This window comes from Bos indicus x Bos taurus, chromosome 15 (genome assembly GCF_003369695.1).
Source record: "Bos indicus x Bos taurus breed Angus x Brahman F1 hybrid chromosome 15, Bos_hybrid_MaternalHap_v2.0, whole genome shotgun sequence".
NCBI classification, from domain to species: domain Eukaryota; kingdom Metazoa; phylum Chordata; class Mammalia; order Artiodactyla; family Bovidae; genus Bos; species Bos indicus x Bos taurus.
The window spans coordinates 52,154,533-52,169,348 of record NC_040090.1 but is presented as its reverse complement, the minus strand read 5'-3'; the positions used below and the strand labels follow the sequence as shown (position 1 = coordinate 52,169,348).

Here is a 14,816-nt window from a genome sequence, read left to right as displayed (position 1 = left end):
TGTGTAGTGCAGCCACCTGGCATTTGTATGTTGCTCACAGAGTTTTGTTTTTTCCCTTGCTTCTCCTGCTGCTCTGCTTCTGACTTCTGAGCTATCAGGTCATCAGAAGAGAAGCAGAAAATCCTATTGTAATTAGTTCAGATCTTTAAACCACGTGAGTGGAGGCTCCTTCTGACTCAACTGGACTTCTGTTGCTGGTCTAGGGTTTCAGATCCTTCCAAGTCTGGTGTCCCCAGCCGAAGCCTTCGCTCCCTCCTTCGAGTCTCATGGCGTTTATTGGCAGCCGTCTCGTTGATTTGGCATTCAGCACATACTGCCTCCATTTGTTAGTTACCTTTTCATCATATGCCTGAATTCCTCAACTCATTAACACGGTCTTTGTAGACGAGGATTTCTATTCTACGCAGGCTAGCAGGCACTTAGTAAATGTTAGATTGTTCGATAAATAGGTCATGCACACTTAGTGTTCCAGCGCTGCTTAATTTTTTTCCTGGTTAATAAAACTGGAAGAGGTGGGGTGGCATAACAGTCTTACAAACCCCTGGGGGTCTGGGGCAGTTCTGTGGTGTTCTATGGTAAATGACAGTCCCTGGAATGCAGATGTGCATGGCGGGGGGCCCCCAGATGTGTGCAGCCTGGTGAGAATGTGACTGTCAGGAGTTCAGGTTCACGCTGGACAGAAATTGAACATATTTCTGTTAGGCATCATTTTAGATCAATTGCACAAACATTTGTTGAATATCCATGAGAAGCCAGTTGTTGTTCTAGGAAGAGAGGATGCAGAGGTTAGTGAGGCATCCTTTGGGAGCCGGCCAGCCCCACTGTGGCTCCGAGATGTTTCTGAACCAGCTGGAGGGAGAGACTGGGGGACAAGCTTTCTGATGCAAAGCTTCCCCAACCTTAGGGAGTAAGGGGTAACATCTAACTCTAGTAAGAGGTTTGGTGGAACAGAGGTTGGAACCTTGCTTAATGAAAGAATTAAGTTTTGGTGGGTTCTTTTTTTTTTGGTTGTTTTTTTTTTTTTTAATTATTCATGTCTTTCTCTCCCTAATTAGCACGGCTAACTAAGAGTTTACAGTTACTTGTTTCAGCTTCTGCTGAGATTCTCCACTGAGGCTGTTTTCTTTGTTGTTGTTAATTGAAATTGAGAGTAAGAGGAGGAACAGTTTGTTTTTGCTCCTGCGTGTCTTCTGGGAGTCACTCACCCCTTCATTCAGCATGCTGTCACCGAGAGCCTGCTCAGGGGTTTGCAGGTCTTTCTTGTGTAGAATCAGTATTCTTCAGAGAGCGGGGGGTGTTGTGTTTTTACACTCTGACCAAAAACAAACCCAAACCCTAGCTTGTCGGTCTGATCTAGAGGGACACAATCAGTTTTGTTTCTTCCCGGTGGTTCGCCTATCAGCATAAGGATATTATCAGTAGTTACTAATACCTTGGATGTTCCCCAAAGCCTCTTTCCTCATAGGAGATTTCATTTTTTTTATTTTTCTTCTTCTTCTTTTTTTTTTTTTTTTATTTAGGAGATTTCAGATTTCATAGGGTTTTCCTCTGTGAGTCCTGAAAAGCCACTGCAAAGACTCCGCCCAGCAGAGCAGCTGTCTTTTCTAGACCTGAGTTCTGCAAGCAGCCTCACAGTTCCAGAATGTGGGAGGTGGCAGATAACCAGTTTGTTTGGTTGTAGAACCTGATCTCATAGTAACTTTAATGGTTGAAAGTCACCCCCACTTCATTTTTACCCCCATGTGATTTCTTCAGCCCCTTGAGTTATAGAGGAGGAGGTGTTCTTATCAGTCTTTAACTGTTGAGAAATTGACAAATGGGGTAAAAAAAAAAATATATATATATATATATATATATAATGCGGTTCATTTAATTTCCTTGAAAGTAAATATTAATTAATGCCCTTCTGTGTGCCAGGGGCAGAAAAGTGAGTAAGAAGTCTTATTCCTGATAAATGGTAGCTGTCGTAGAAGATACTGAAAAATCAGGTCATTAAATAAGTAGGTATGTTACTGAACCAAACTTGGGTCTGCTTGCCCATCTACTGACACTGGGTGGAGAAAAGAGCGGCGTTTATTGTAAGGCATCAGACAAGGAGTCCAGGACAACTAGTGCTCAAGAGGCTTGAGCTCCCTGATGGGTTGCAGGAGAGCATTTTTTTTTTAAATTTTTATTTTGTGTGGGAGTATAGCTGATTAACGATATTGTGATAGTTTCAGGTGGACAACGAAGGGACTCAGCCATACATATTCCATTCTCCCCCAAAGTCTTTTCCCATCCAGGCTGCCACATAACATTGAGACGAGTTCCCTGTGCTATACAGTAGGTCCTTGTTGGTTATCCATTTTAGATGTAGCAGTGTGTAAAGACCAGATGAGGCTTTCCGGGTGGCATTAGTGGTTAAGAATCTGCCTGCCATTGCAGGGGAGAAGAGATGCGGGTTTGATCCCTGGATCAGGAAATGGCAGCCCACTCCAGTATTCTTGCCTGGAGAACTGCATGGACAGAGGAGCTTGCTGGGCTATAGTCTATAGGGTTGAAAGAGTCAGATATAACTGAGAACACACACACACACACACAGAGACACACACAGACACACACTCACACACATAGACACACACACATACAGAGACACACATACACACCAGCCCTGCAAAGTTCTCTGATTGCTTGATGTTGAGATAACAGTGTGGTGTCACAGGGGTTCGCATTATCCATCCTTAGGCTCCAGTAGCTACGCTCATTGTCATCAAGTCATTAACATCTTCCATTTGCTGGTAGTTTTAGCATCTGTAAAGACTGATGCTGGGAGGGATTGGGGGCAGGAGGAGAAGGGGATGACAGAGGATGAGATGGCTGGATGGCATCACCGACTCAATGGACATGAGTTTGAGTAAACTCTGGGAGTTGGTGATGGACAGGGAGGCCTGGCATCTGCAATTCATGGGGTTACAAAGAGTCGGACACGACTGAGCGACTGAACTGAACTGAGCTGAAAACAGCTCAGGAAATGTGCATCAGATACTCTTATCTAGGTATTTCAGAAAGGAACTGCAGCAGAGAACCTGGAGGAGGGGTTTGCCTGGGGGAGGCATCATGGAGTCTTGCTGGGTTACAGGTATAAAGCCGAGGGGAGCGCAGGGTCCTAGGGGAAACCACAGAAGGAGGGCCAGGCAGGCTGCTGGGAGGAGAGGAACCTTGGGCTGAGACTTCAAGGGTAAATAACAATGCTGGGGTACTGTCCCAGGGTCAGAAAGAGCTTTAGGGGAGAGGAGACCAACATGAATCAGTGGAAGGTGCAAGTCTTTAGTGTTGATAGAATGTAGATCTCAGGGTGGAGGTATGCAGACTGAGGCCTGAGGTGGGTGTGTGAGAAGGGGCCAGAGCCCCCCAGGACTTTATGTGCTTTACCAGAGAGACTGGACTTTGCTTTTGAAGTGATGGCTTGTATAGAAAGATGGCTCTGGCAAGGTTGAGGAGCATGAATGTTTTAATTTTTGTGTATTATTTTTTGTTTAAATTTTGTTTAAATTTTTGTTTATTATTTATTTTTGGCCATGTTGGGTCTTTGTTGCTGCATAGGCTTTCCTCTAGTTGGGGTGAGCAGGAGCTACCTTCTAATTGCAGTGCCTGGGATTCTCATTGCTGTGTGTTCTTTCATTGAGGAGCATGGGCTCTAGAGCTCAAGGACTCAGTAGTTGTGGCTCCTGAGCTCTAGAGCACAGGCTCAACAGTTGTGGCTCATGGGCTTAGTTGCTCCAAGGTAAGTGGGATCTTCTCAGACCAGGGATCCAACCCATGTCCCCTGCATTGATAGATGGATTCTTTACCATTGAGCCACCAGGGAAACCCAGGAGCATGAATTTTCAAAGGACCAAGACTGGAGGTGAGAGATGTTGCTTAGATGGAGACCAAGCATTTTCAGGACTAAGTCTGTAGGAGTTGCTTTTTGACCAGACAGTTTGCAGGGGCTGGGGCGGGTGACAGGTCAAGATGAGCACATCATTCACAGAAAAACAGAGGAAAAGGAGTCGACCGGAAGGACTGGGGGATGAGTGCAGATTTGGTCAGGGTGAACTGACATGGCTGTGGGATGTCCACAGGGAGATACGCAGCAGGAATCTGGCAACATTACATCCTCTAGTTCCGTCTTCCACCATCCACTGCAGGAATTGCCTGTCATCAGTGATGGATGATCACCCAGTCTTTGCTTGAATAATTCTAGTGATGGAGACTTCGCCAAATTGAAAAATAAAAAGCTTCTATTTCACCTTGGGACAATTTGTTGTTCGTGTGTTCATGCACTCTATTTATTTATCCGTTCCCTTACGAGTGGAAGTTCTCAAGTCAGAGAGAGCCTAAATCTTCCTCACTCCCATTTCTATGCAGTGGGCTCAGCTCTGCTTCCAGGAGACACACCCAACAGGTATTTCCTCTTTTGCTGAAAGCCTTTCAGATGCTTGAGGACCCCTCCCTGTTCTCCGGAGAGCATCTCCCATCCATGGCAGACAGCCCCAGTTCCTTCCCTCCAGTGCTGTAGGATCCTGAATCTGCACCCTCTAGGTTCTCCCTTGGGTCCTTTTCACACTATCAGGGCTTTAAGATGAGGGGGCCTGATCTGCCTCCAGCAGCCTGAAACACACATCCCATTGGCATTGATACCCACATGATCCTAGAGACTTGATTTCTGGTAATAAAAACCTAAAACTGTTTTTACACTTTGACAGCCTTCTCAAGCTGGTAGCTCCTACTAAATTATGTTTTTAATTGAGATATCCTTTACACACCATGAGATGCTCTTATCTTAAATACACCATTTCATCCATTCTGAAGGTTGCATGTCAAGATGGAGAAATTTTCCATCATCCTAGAAAATATCCACATGCCCCTCCCCAGCCAATACTGTCCCCTCAGCCCACTGCCACGAATATCCTTATGAAAAGTAGACCCTTACCATTACCTTGTTCTCAAATCAAGAATTAACTCTGAGGAAAAGAAACAGGGTTCGTTTGTTGTGACTTGTGTGTGAAACCGTGTGTGTTCCCAGCTCCACCTTCCTTCGTATCTAAGTTCTCTCAAATCAGCTGTTTCATAGTCCATTCTTGAAACCACTTTTTTCTTCTTAAGGGAAATAAAACTACTTTTTTCTCATCTAGTTTTGAGATCTTTATCTGTTCTCGTGGTTCTTTTTAGAGATTATTAAAAGGAACTTTGCAATCATTCCTTTAAATCTTTCAGTTCCCTCAAATGTGCTTTATTTTGTATTCATTTTCCTGTAACTTCCTTTTTTTTTCCTGCTTTGTCCAGTTTGAAGATCATTCTTCTTAATAAAGATAAACCCAACATAGAAATTGACTAACCTCTTCTGCTTTTCTCTGTCATTGCTATTTATACCATTAACCATCAGATGGATGATCCCATTCCATTCTGATTCTTTTTAGAACTTGCTGGGTAACCAAGTTAGATTGCCCACTAATCTGCCAATTATTTTGGTAATTTGAAGCATTGCCTTTGGCTTATTTTGAGTTTGAGCTGTTTGGTCACTGTTCCTGCAGATTACTAGTGTGAAGAATTACAGCTAAAATTAATTAGCAGATTGCTATGGCTCTTTAAGTTTTTGCCCTTGGTTATATGACTCTATTCTCATCTTAGATATGTTCTTTAAAAGTCTGAGCTCATCAGGACCTTTCTGTGGAACCATAGATTTGTGTTTTGAGTTTCTACCCCTGCGTCCCTTATTTAGTGTATCTTGGTTATATTATATTTTTATCATCATTGTGTATATAGTCTCATCTTTTTGAGACTTTTGGCCATGAGATTATGTCTGTATTTTATTTGAATGTTTTGAATTCTCCCTTCTTAAGGGCCGAGGCCCTACATCTTCTTCCATGACTGTTAGGAATATAAAGATGTCTTGGTTTGTTTTCTTGCAAGGTTCATGTCATTTTCACTTCACCAACACAAGTTCTCCTTCAGAGATCAGAATTCAGCCCAGAATAGGTGATCCCTTAACTGTTGAGCTGATGATGTGACTGCCCTTTCTCCAAAATTCTGAAAAGCACTGTTTTCTAAAGGCACAGTTTATTCTTCAGTACAAAGCTGCACTCAGCTGAGCACCTGCTTTTAGTCTCAGTAATACGTTGTTGTCAGAGTCTGCTGGGGACTTCTCAAGAAACGGGATGATTCATTTCCTGAGGTTATCTTGGGTTCGAGGAGCTATTCAATAGAATTACCTACATGGTGTGCAAGTAGACAGACTTCCACTGTGATCGCAGAGCAGAGGGGTAGTTCCCATCGTGGTTGGTGGATAGACCGACTCTGCGGGTTCCGGATGCTTTAAAGATGCTACTGAGCCTTTGCTTCCCAGGTGACACAGTGGTAAGGAATCTGCCTGCCATTCAGGAGACATAGGAGAAACAGGTTTGATTCCTGGGTTGGGAAGATCTCCTGGAGTAGGAGATGGCGACCCACTCCAGTATTCTAGCCTAGAAACTTTCATGGACAGAGGAGTCTGGTGGGCAACTGGGGTCGATAAGCATCAGATGTGACTGAGCTTGAAAGCCTTTAGCTCATCACCCTGTTGCAAGAAGGAGACGAAGTTAACTTATCTCCTTATCTGCTTCAGGTTAGCTTAAACCAGAAGCATGTCAGCCGGAAGAGAATTTCCCTTCTTAGGAAGATCTATAGAGGAGATTGCTCAGTTCTCTCTGCCCTGTCCCCACCCCACACCCACCATGACCACGGTTTAACCCGTAGCCTTCTTGCAGAAGTACCAGTTTTAGTAATCTCAAGAGGAAGTGCTTGAATTGAATGACATAAAAAAGATTTACATCAAGTATTAAGATCCTGAGTAAAAGTAAAATCTCAAAAACTTGAGAAAAGTGAAAGAAAAGTTCTGTGTTTAAATTGGATTTCAGAGAGACCCAGCAGCTCTGTGACCCTAATTGAGCCCACTCGAGTTGAGAGGTTTCTTATGGTGAGCATCTCACCAGCTTGCTGGGTGATGAAGCCAGTACCAGGCACATTTTCCTCTCCTCTTCCTCCTCCTCCTCCTCTTTAATACAAAAGTTAATTTAAAATCAATACATTGAATTCAGTGCTGCTTTTTTTCCCAAGAGGGCTTGCACTCTTTTTCTGATGTAGTCTGCCTTTTCTCAGGACACACTTTCATCCAGCTTTTAATTTTTGAGACTATGGGAAAAGTTGTAAAAGTTGTGTAAAAAAGTACTCATGTTACCTTCACTTACACTTTGTGTAATAATCACCAGTTGTTAATGTTTTGTTTGCTTCGCTTTTGTCATCTGTTTATCCTGTCTGCCATCTTTCCATCCATCTATCCCTCCGTTTTGGGGAAAATTATTTGAAAAATAGTTGCAGATATTGTACCCCTTCATAGCTCAATACACATATCTTAAATAAATAAAGGTCTTCTCCTACACAGTCAGAATGCTGTTATCATTCCCAAGAAAATGATCATGAACTTAGTACGACTTATTTTGTTGTTCAGTCACCGAGTTGTGTCTGATTCTTCGTAACCCAATGGACTGCAGCATGCCAGGCTTCCCTATCCTTCACCATCTCCTGGAGTTTGCCCAAGTTCATGTCCATTGAATTGGTGATGCCATCCAATGCCACTGATGATGGCATTACTATAAGTATTATAGACTGTTATATTTTCTCAGTTGTCCTATATTATTTGTAGCTGTTGATTTTTTTCCTAATCTAGGATTCAGTCAGGGTTTGCATTTGTCTTTAGTCTCTTTTTAATCTATAACAAGTCCTCTGCCTCTTGGGCTGTTTGGTTGGTTTTTGATAGCCTTGATGTTTTGAAGATTCCAGGCCAGTTGTCGCATAGAACATTCCACATTGTCAATTCATCCATTTGCAGGGACTCCTGCCTAGATGATGCATCATCCTCAGTGCTTTGTCTGAGAGGTACATGACATCAGGTTGTCTTGTCCCACTTCGAGTGCTGCTAAATTTGCAAGAGTTGTGACTCCGATCATCCGCTGTAAATTATGTTTCCTCCTCTGCAGTGAGTGAGTTGGTTCCTTTAGACCATGTAGACGCTCTGGTCCCCAACATTCTTTTACCCAGTGTTTTCGGCATCCAGAGATAATCTTGTCTGACTTGGTTGTTGCAATAGGGTTACAGCACAGTCACTTTTCTCATTCTGTCATTGTTTTTTTAACAATTATTAGGTAGTACTGTGATATAATAATTTCCCTTCTCTGCCCTTTTTTCTTTATCATGTACAGACCCATGCCCTGTTTTCATTCACTGTATTATCTGTTATCATCATTTCTCTTTTTTTTTAAGTTCACATTGTTCCACCCTGGCCAGTTGGAACCCCATGGAGTTGGCTCCTGTTTCCTTTCTCATTGACAGCATCAATCTCTGAGCGTTTCCATGCTTTCTGTCACAACCTTAAACTTCCCTGGTGTTGTCCCGGGATCAGCCGCTGCCCCAAGGAGCTCCGGTTCCTGCTACAGGTGACTGTTATCTGGAAACCAAGGTCTTGCCCCCAGACTTTAACTGCAAGGATCCTCTTCTTACATCTGGGCAGGTACAGCACCAATGAAGGGGAGACCTGGAAAACATTCGTCTTCTCGGAGAAGCCCGTGTTTGTGTACGGGCTCCTCACGGAGCCTGGCGAGAAGAGCACTGTCTTCACCATCTTCGGCTCCAACAAGGAGAACATCCACAGCTGGCTGATCCTCCAGGTCAATGCCACAAGTGCCTTGGGTAAGCCCCTGCCCCCTTGGCCCTTCTCATGGAAGTACCTTTTTTAACAATTGGGCTGTGGTTGCTTTACAATGCTGTGTTGGTTTCTACTGTACAGCAAAGTGAATCAGCTATTCGTATACAGAGATCTTCTCGTTTTTGGATTGAGAGTTGGACACAACTGAGCGACTTCACTTTCAGTTTTCATTTTCATGCATTGGAGAAGGAAATGGCAACCCACTCCAGTGTTCTTGCCTGGAGAATCCCAGGGACGGGGGAGCCTGGTGGGCTGCCGTCTATGGGGTTGCACAGAGTCGGACACGACTGAAGCGACTTAGCAGCAGCAGCAGCAGCTTAGATATTCTCAGAAGGGTCTGTAATCCGTTGACGACAGCACATATGCATTAAGTAAACGAGATATTCAGAGGCAGTTACTCAGGCACTTCTTAACAGGGCCATGCGTTTTCTGTATCCTCATTTCCTGTGCAGTCATGGGCACAGGCTGGGTTTAGGTGTATGTGTGCTGAACAAGTGAATGAATAAATGCTTGAAAATTATTCTTCCAAACTAGCAGTTCCAGTTTGGCACATTCGGTGGGTAGACTCTCCTAATGGTGTAGGGTCCTCTCACAGCTGTCTGGGATCTCGTCTCTATCTGCTGTTCCAGGCCCAGGACCTGCCAGTAAGGGAGCAGGGGGAGTAAACCTCTGCAGCATCCTTCTTGGCCCCACGTAACCCTGCCCTCTGCGCCTTCTCTGCCGTGGCTGACGTTATTCCAGTTGCCTGGGATGCTCTGTGGCCTACCCATTCAATTTCTGCTAGTTGAAATCCTTTTCATGGATCAGGACTCAATGCACTTGGCTGCTTATAACCCAACCGGACCTCTGCCCTCTTCTCTGTGTCCAAAACGGGCGTGTACTCTTCACACCTTGGATTATAGATTTGTAGCTGCCACGCTTTGTGAGTCGTCTCTCATCACCTGGATCATAGGTCTTTAGATATAAGAACCTGCTCTGTGCATCTTTATCTTCTACCCACTGGACGGCCTGATAGCCTTATCAGTAAGGGTTTAATAAATGCTTGCTGATTGGGATGGTGTTGAGTTGACAGTAGTTAATCTTTTCAGGCAGCATTTAATGTAACCAAAGACACACATATAAAAAAGACATAAACTGCTAGGATAGACATTGGTGTACTTTGGAATTCTTATGGAAACCAGTCTTTTTAAATTTTGAGTGGATGTGGGTAGATGGAGTGACCAGCCTGTCTGACCAGTTCTCCGCCTCCTTCCATGAAGGTCCTGCACCTTCCAAGCAGTGACAGTGGATTCTCTTGCTCATGGGCCACACTTCAGATGCGTCCATGCCGTCTTGGGAATCTGACAGGGAACACTGCTCCTCAGTGATGCCACCTCTCGGGAGTCCAGCCTTGACCTAACTCCCCAGAGACAAACACCTCTGGGGACCTGGTTCTAAAGGAAACTGCAGAATCTGCTCAAATCTTTCAGAAGTTTAGACTGTGAGCGCCAGGGGGGCTTGCTCCCTCCCCGCTTTCTCAGGTGGATGTCTGTGTTTCTGGGGACAGTAGAGGCAGGTGCTGCCTGGCCCCAGAGCCAGCCAGTGAGGGGGTCAGGGCGGCTCCAGGGGCCTGCACGCTCGCTGGGCGGCAGCGAGAGGCCCGGGAAGTGGGTGGCTAGGCCACGGGGCAGGCAGGACAGGAAACCCTGCGTGGGCATGCCCGTAATGCTACGTTTCCTCCTTCTCAGGGGTCCCCTGCACAGAAAACGACTACAAGCTGTGGTCCCCATCCGATGAGCGGGGCAACGAGTGTCTGCTGGGGCACAAGACTGTTTTCAAGCGGAGGACCCCCCACGCCACGTGCTTTAACGGAGAAGACTTCGACCGGCCGGTGGTTGTGTCCAACTGCTCCTGCACCCGAGAGGACTATGAATGGTTGGTTGTCCATCCACACCAGGGACCGAGTGCTCTTCTGGTCCCTCAGCACTGTGGGCAACAGGCTAGGGCGTATGCCTTCCCCTGAAGAGAGGGAGCGGCTCGCAGGAACCAAGTATTTATCAAGCAGCTCTTAGGAGCCAGGAGCTGTGCTGGGCACTTTTTATGTTGGTTTTTCCATTTGGTTGTTTCAGCCGTGTGATGTGATGGAGGTGTGAGCACCCCCCTCCCCCAACCAAGCATGCTGCAGTAATTTATGTAGGAATAGATTACTCTGGGATTTATTTTCACAAGGGCAAGCAAGAAAGGAACATGCTGAAGGTTCCATTGTGGATAACTCCTTTTCCTTAGGAGCCCTATTTTCAAGGAAATTTGCTTCTCTATCTGAAATAAGAGTGTGTGTGTGTGTGTATGTGTCTGTATATTATATATATATATATATATATATATGCTTTCCAGGTAGTGCTAGTGGTAAAGAATCTGCCTGCCAATAGAGGAGACACTAGAGACGACATAGGTTCGATCCCTGGGTCGAGAACATCCCAGGAAATGGAACCCACCCCATGGCAACCCACTCCAGTATTCTTGCCTGATAGTGAGCCTGATGGACTACAGTCCATGGGGTTGCAAAGAGTTGGACGTGACTGAGGCAACTTCGCATGCATGCACATATATATATTTGTGTGTGTGTAAATACACATACATATGTATATTTGTTAATTAGTCCTTGAGTAAAATATCTAAGGCATTGCCTGAGAATGTAGAAGAAACAATATGCACACAAATAATTGTAATGGGAGATGGAAAGATGTAGGTACCTTGGAGGAGGAATGGGTGTTTTTCCTGGGATTACTGATAGGAAAGAGGAGACTATAATTTGCTGCAGTTGTTGTTCAGTCAGTCAGTCGTGTCTGCCTCTTTGTGACCCCATGGACTACAGCACGCCAGGCTTCCCTGACCTTCACTATCTCCCAGAGTTTGCTCAAACTCGTGTCCATTGAGTTGGTAACGTCATCCAAACCACCTCATCCTCTGTCGCCCCCTTCTTCTCCTGCCCTCAATCTTTCCAGCATCAGAGTCTTTTCCAGTGGGCTGGCTTTTTGCATCAAGTGGCCAAAGTATTGGAGCTTCAGCTTCAGCATCCGTCCTTCCAATGACTATCCAGGGTTGATTTCCTGTAGGACTGACTGGTTTGATCTCCTTGCTGTCCAAGGGACTCTCTAGCACCAAGAGTCTTCTCTAGCACCACAGTTTGAAAGCATCAGATGTTTCTTTAACATCTTTATATTCTCCAGTGTTGCCAATAAGAGTGGATTTCAGACTCTTGACTGCAGTCCCTAGTAAGAGTGTATTGTATGGTATACCTTTTTACCTATATGTATTTGTGTATGTAGACGCAGGCACACATCTATATAAACAAAAGTTTTGTGAGCTAAGGCCTACTTTCAAGTGTGATGAGTTTTACAGTCTTCTGTTCTTTGTGGGGAGGGGAGGAAGCAGGTCCAGACCCTCCAATGTGCTTTCACAGGCTCGCTAGTTTATGACCTACAGTTTGAAGAAACTGCCTATGAAGGGTAGTTGGCTATTGGAGTGATTAATGCTCTGTCTAGGCAATGGCACCCCACTCCAGTACTCTTGCCTGGAAAATCCCATGGATGGAGGAGCCTGGTAGGCTGCAGTCCATGGGGTCGCTAGAGTCGGACATGACTGAGCGACTTCACTTTCACTTTTCACTTTCATGCATTGGAGAAGGAGATGGCAGCCCACTCCAGTGTTTTGCCTGGAGAATCCCAGGGACGGCGGAGCCTGGTGGGCTGCCGTCTATGGGGTCGCACAAAGTCGGACACGACTAAAGCAACGTAGCAGCAGCAGTCCCCCAAAAGACTGAAAGCAGCCACTCCATAAAAATTTGCCTGATTTGACAAGTGGGACCTGTTCGGTACAGTAGTGAAGCTCCTCCCTTCTGAGTAATTCCGTGTAGAGGGTTTGGTGTGGACTGTGGCACGATGTACACGTGAACCGCTCTGCCGTGTCCCTGTTAATACCTTCCCTGTAGTAGGTGTTACACATAATAGAGTCAATGAAATCTTTTGGGTAAAGCACACCAACCTGGAAAATGCCTTTGGATTTCTAGTTGGTGGTTTGGGCCAGACCTCGGGAAGTACGTATTACCGCTGCCTCATTTCAGAGCTGTCAGCTCAGGCATTGACAGGCAGTAACAGGACAGAGCCAAGACTAGACCCGGGGCTGCTGCTTCCTACCCCAGGGCTTTACCCGGCTAGCAGGTGGGAGCGGCAGAGATGTGGTCCCCACGAGCAGGAGGTCTCATGGACTAAAGGACTAAGTCCCAAAGTACATGAGGAGGAAGCCAGGGTGATTTTATTTCGTAAGTGGACATGGTCTTAAATAACAGCAAATCCTTAGTTTAGAACAAAGGCTGTTCTTTTAAATTTCTCTTTTAATTCCCCCAATAGTGTCAAGGAGAAAGTCTCACTGGGTAAGATGCAGCAAACTTTTCACATTTGCTGATTCATTTTAATGACAAAGAGGGCAGGCACAGAGTCTTTGGGTGGGGAACTGGATCCAGCTAAAAAATGCAGTATTATCTTGTTTTGGATATCATGATCTGTCTTGTTTTTGTCCATTTATGGCATGGATACTGGTTTTCCAATTATGGCTCTGATACAAAGTTTTTTTTGAAATGTACTGGTGTAAAAAAATGAGTATTTGTTAAAGGGACATGGTAAGTAACTTAAATATGTATATGTTTAGGTGTTTATTCAGCATTGTTGGATCTTGGCTGTGACACGCGAGATCTTTGTTGCAGGACACAGGCTCTCTCTAGTTGCAGTGCTTAGACTCGGTAGTTGTGGCCCAAGGGCTTGGTTGCACTGCGGCATGTGGGATCCTAGTTCCCCGACCAGGGATCGAGCCCACATCCCCTGCCTTGCAAGGTGGATTCTTAAGCACTAGATCACCAGGGAAGTCCCTAAGTGATTTATAAAGCTGGTGTGGGGCAGTAGAGTAGATGTCACACGGGAGGGTCTTAAATACCTGAAGTGTGTAAACCAACAGCCTTGGCAAGCCCTGATTGTCTTTTCAGTGACTTCGGCTTCAAGATGAGTGAAGATTTGTCACTGGAGGTTTGTGTTCCGGATCCGGAGTTTTCTGGGAATTCATTCGCCCCTCCCGTGCCTTGTCCTGTGGGTTCTACTTACAGGAGAACCAGAGGGTAGGTCACAGTTGCCATGTCCGGGACACATCAGGTCTGCTTGGCTGGAGAGTGTAGGGGACCACCTGGGTTCCTTTCATACTCTCAATGACAGAATTCCACATTGACACCTTTCAGGTAGCTTGCACAAAATTCAACATTGTGATGTTCGCAAACTCTTCTCCCTGCCCCACCCACCATGGGGAAACAGTGCAAGTCTGTAAGCTTCTCTGAAATTCCAGTTGCTTCTTAAGTCATAAACTTCAGCCAACGCATGTCTTCAGAGTGGCATGTTGAAGAGATATGGTTGACCTTGGAACAATACACATTTGAAATGCACAGGTCCACTTATAGGTGGATTTTAATCAATAAATATAGCACCCATATTTTCATTTTACAGATCTTAATTAACTAAGTGTGGGGAAACGTTTGTGGTTTATTAGAGATCACAATACATAGAATCAAAAGAACTAGGATTCTAGCCCCAATTCTCTTCAGACTGTTTGAGTTTCCTACCTTTGGGGGAGTTATTTATGAATTTCTTTGATTTTGAGGGAGAGAGAGCAGTTATGCAGATTTTTACCTGTTGGAGGGGTGTCAGTGCCCCTAACCTTCAAGTTGCTCAAGGGTCAACAGTGTATGTGAAACCCACCTAGGACTGTGCTTCAGAATGTTGGGCTGCCTAATTGCTTTACAGACAGAAGCAGTTCAGAGTGAGTCGACCTCCTCCTCCGTGCTCTGTAGGAAAAATGAATAGATAAGCTCTAATGTCCGTGTTCCTTCATGATTGTACTCTGATGTTTCTGACTTCTTGCTTTTGGGGGGGGGGTGGTGACAGATATCGGAAGATTTCTGGGGACACCTGCAGTGGAGGAGATGTCGAAATGCGCCTGGAAGGAGAGCTGGTGCCGTGCCCCTTGGCAGGTGAGA

At 45.3% G+C, this 14,816-nt stretch overlaps 1 protein-coding gene across 1 annotated transcript in view; it reads left to right on the top strand.

Annotated features, from left to right (window-relative positions):
- The window catches only part of SORL1 (sortilin related receptor 1), a 169,891-nt gene that overhangs the window by 76,496 nt on the left and 78,579 nt on the right, over positions 1-14,816 (top strand). Inside the window, exons 13-16 of the mRNA XM_027563453.1 lie at positions 8,567-8,745; positions 10,489-10,675; positions 13,779-13,907; positions 14,725-14,810. Coding sequence (XP_027419254.1) covers positions 8,567-8,745; positions 10,489-10,675; positions 13,779-13,907; positions 14,725-14,810 — 581 coding nt within the window. The remainder of the gene's footprint in view (positions 1-8,566; positions 8,746-10,488; positions 10,676-13,778; positions 13,908-14,724; positions 14,811-14,816) is intronic.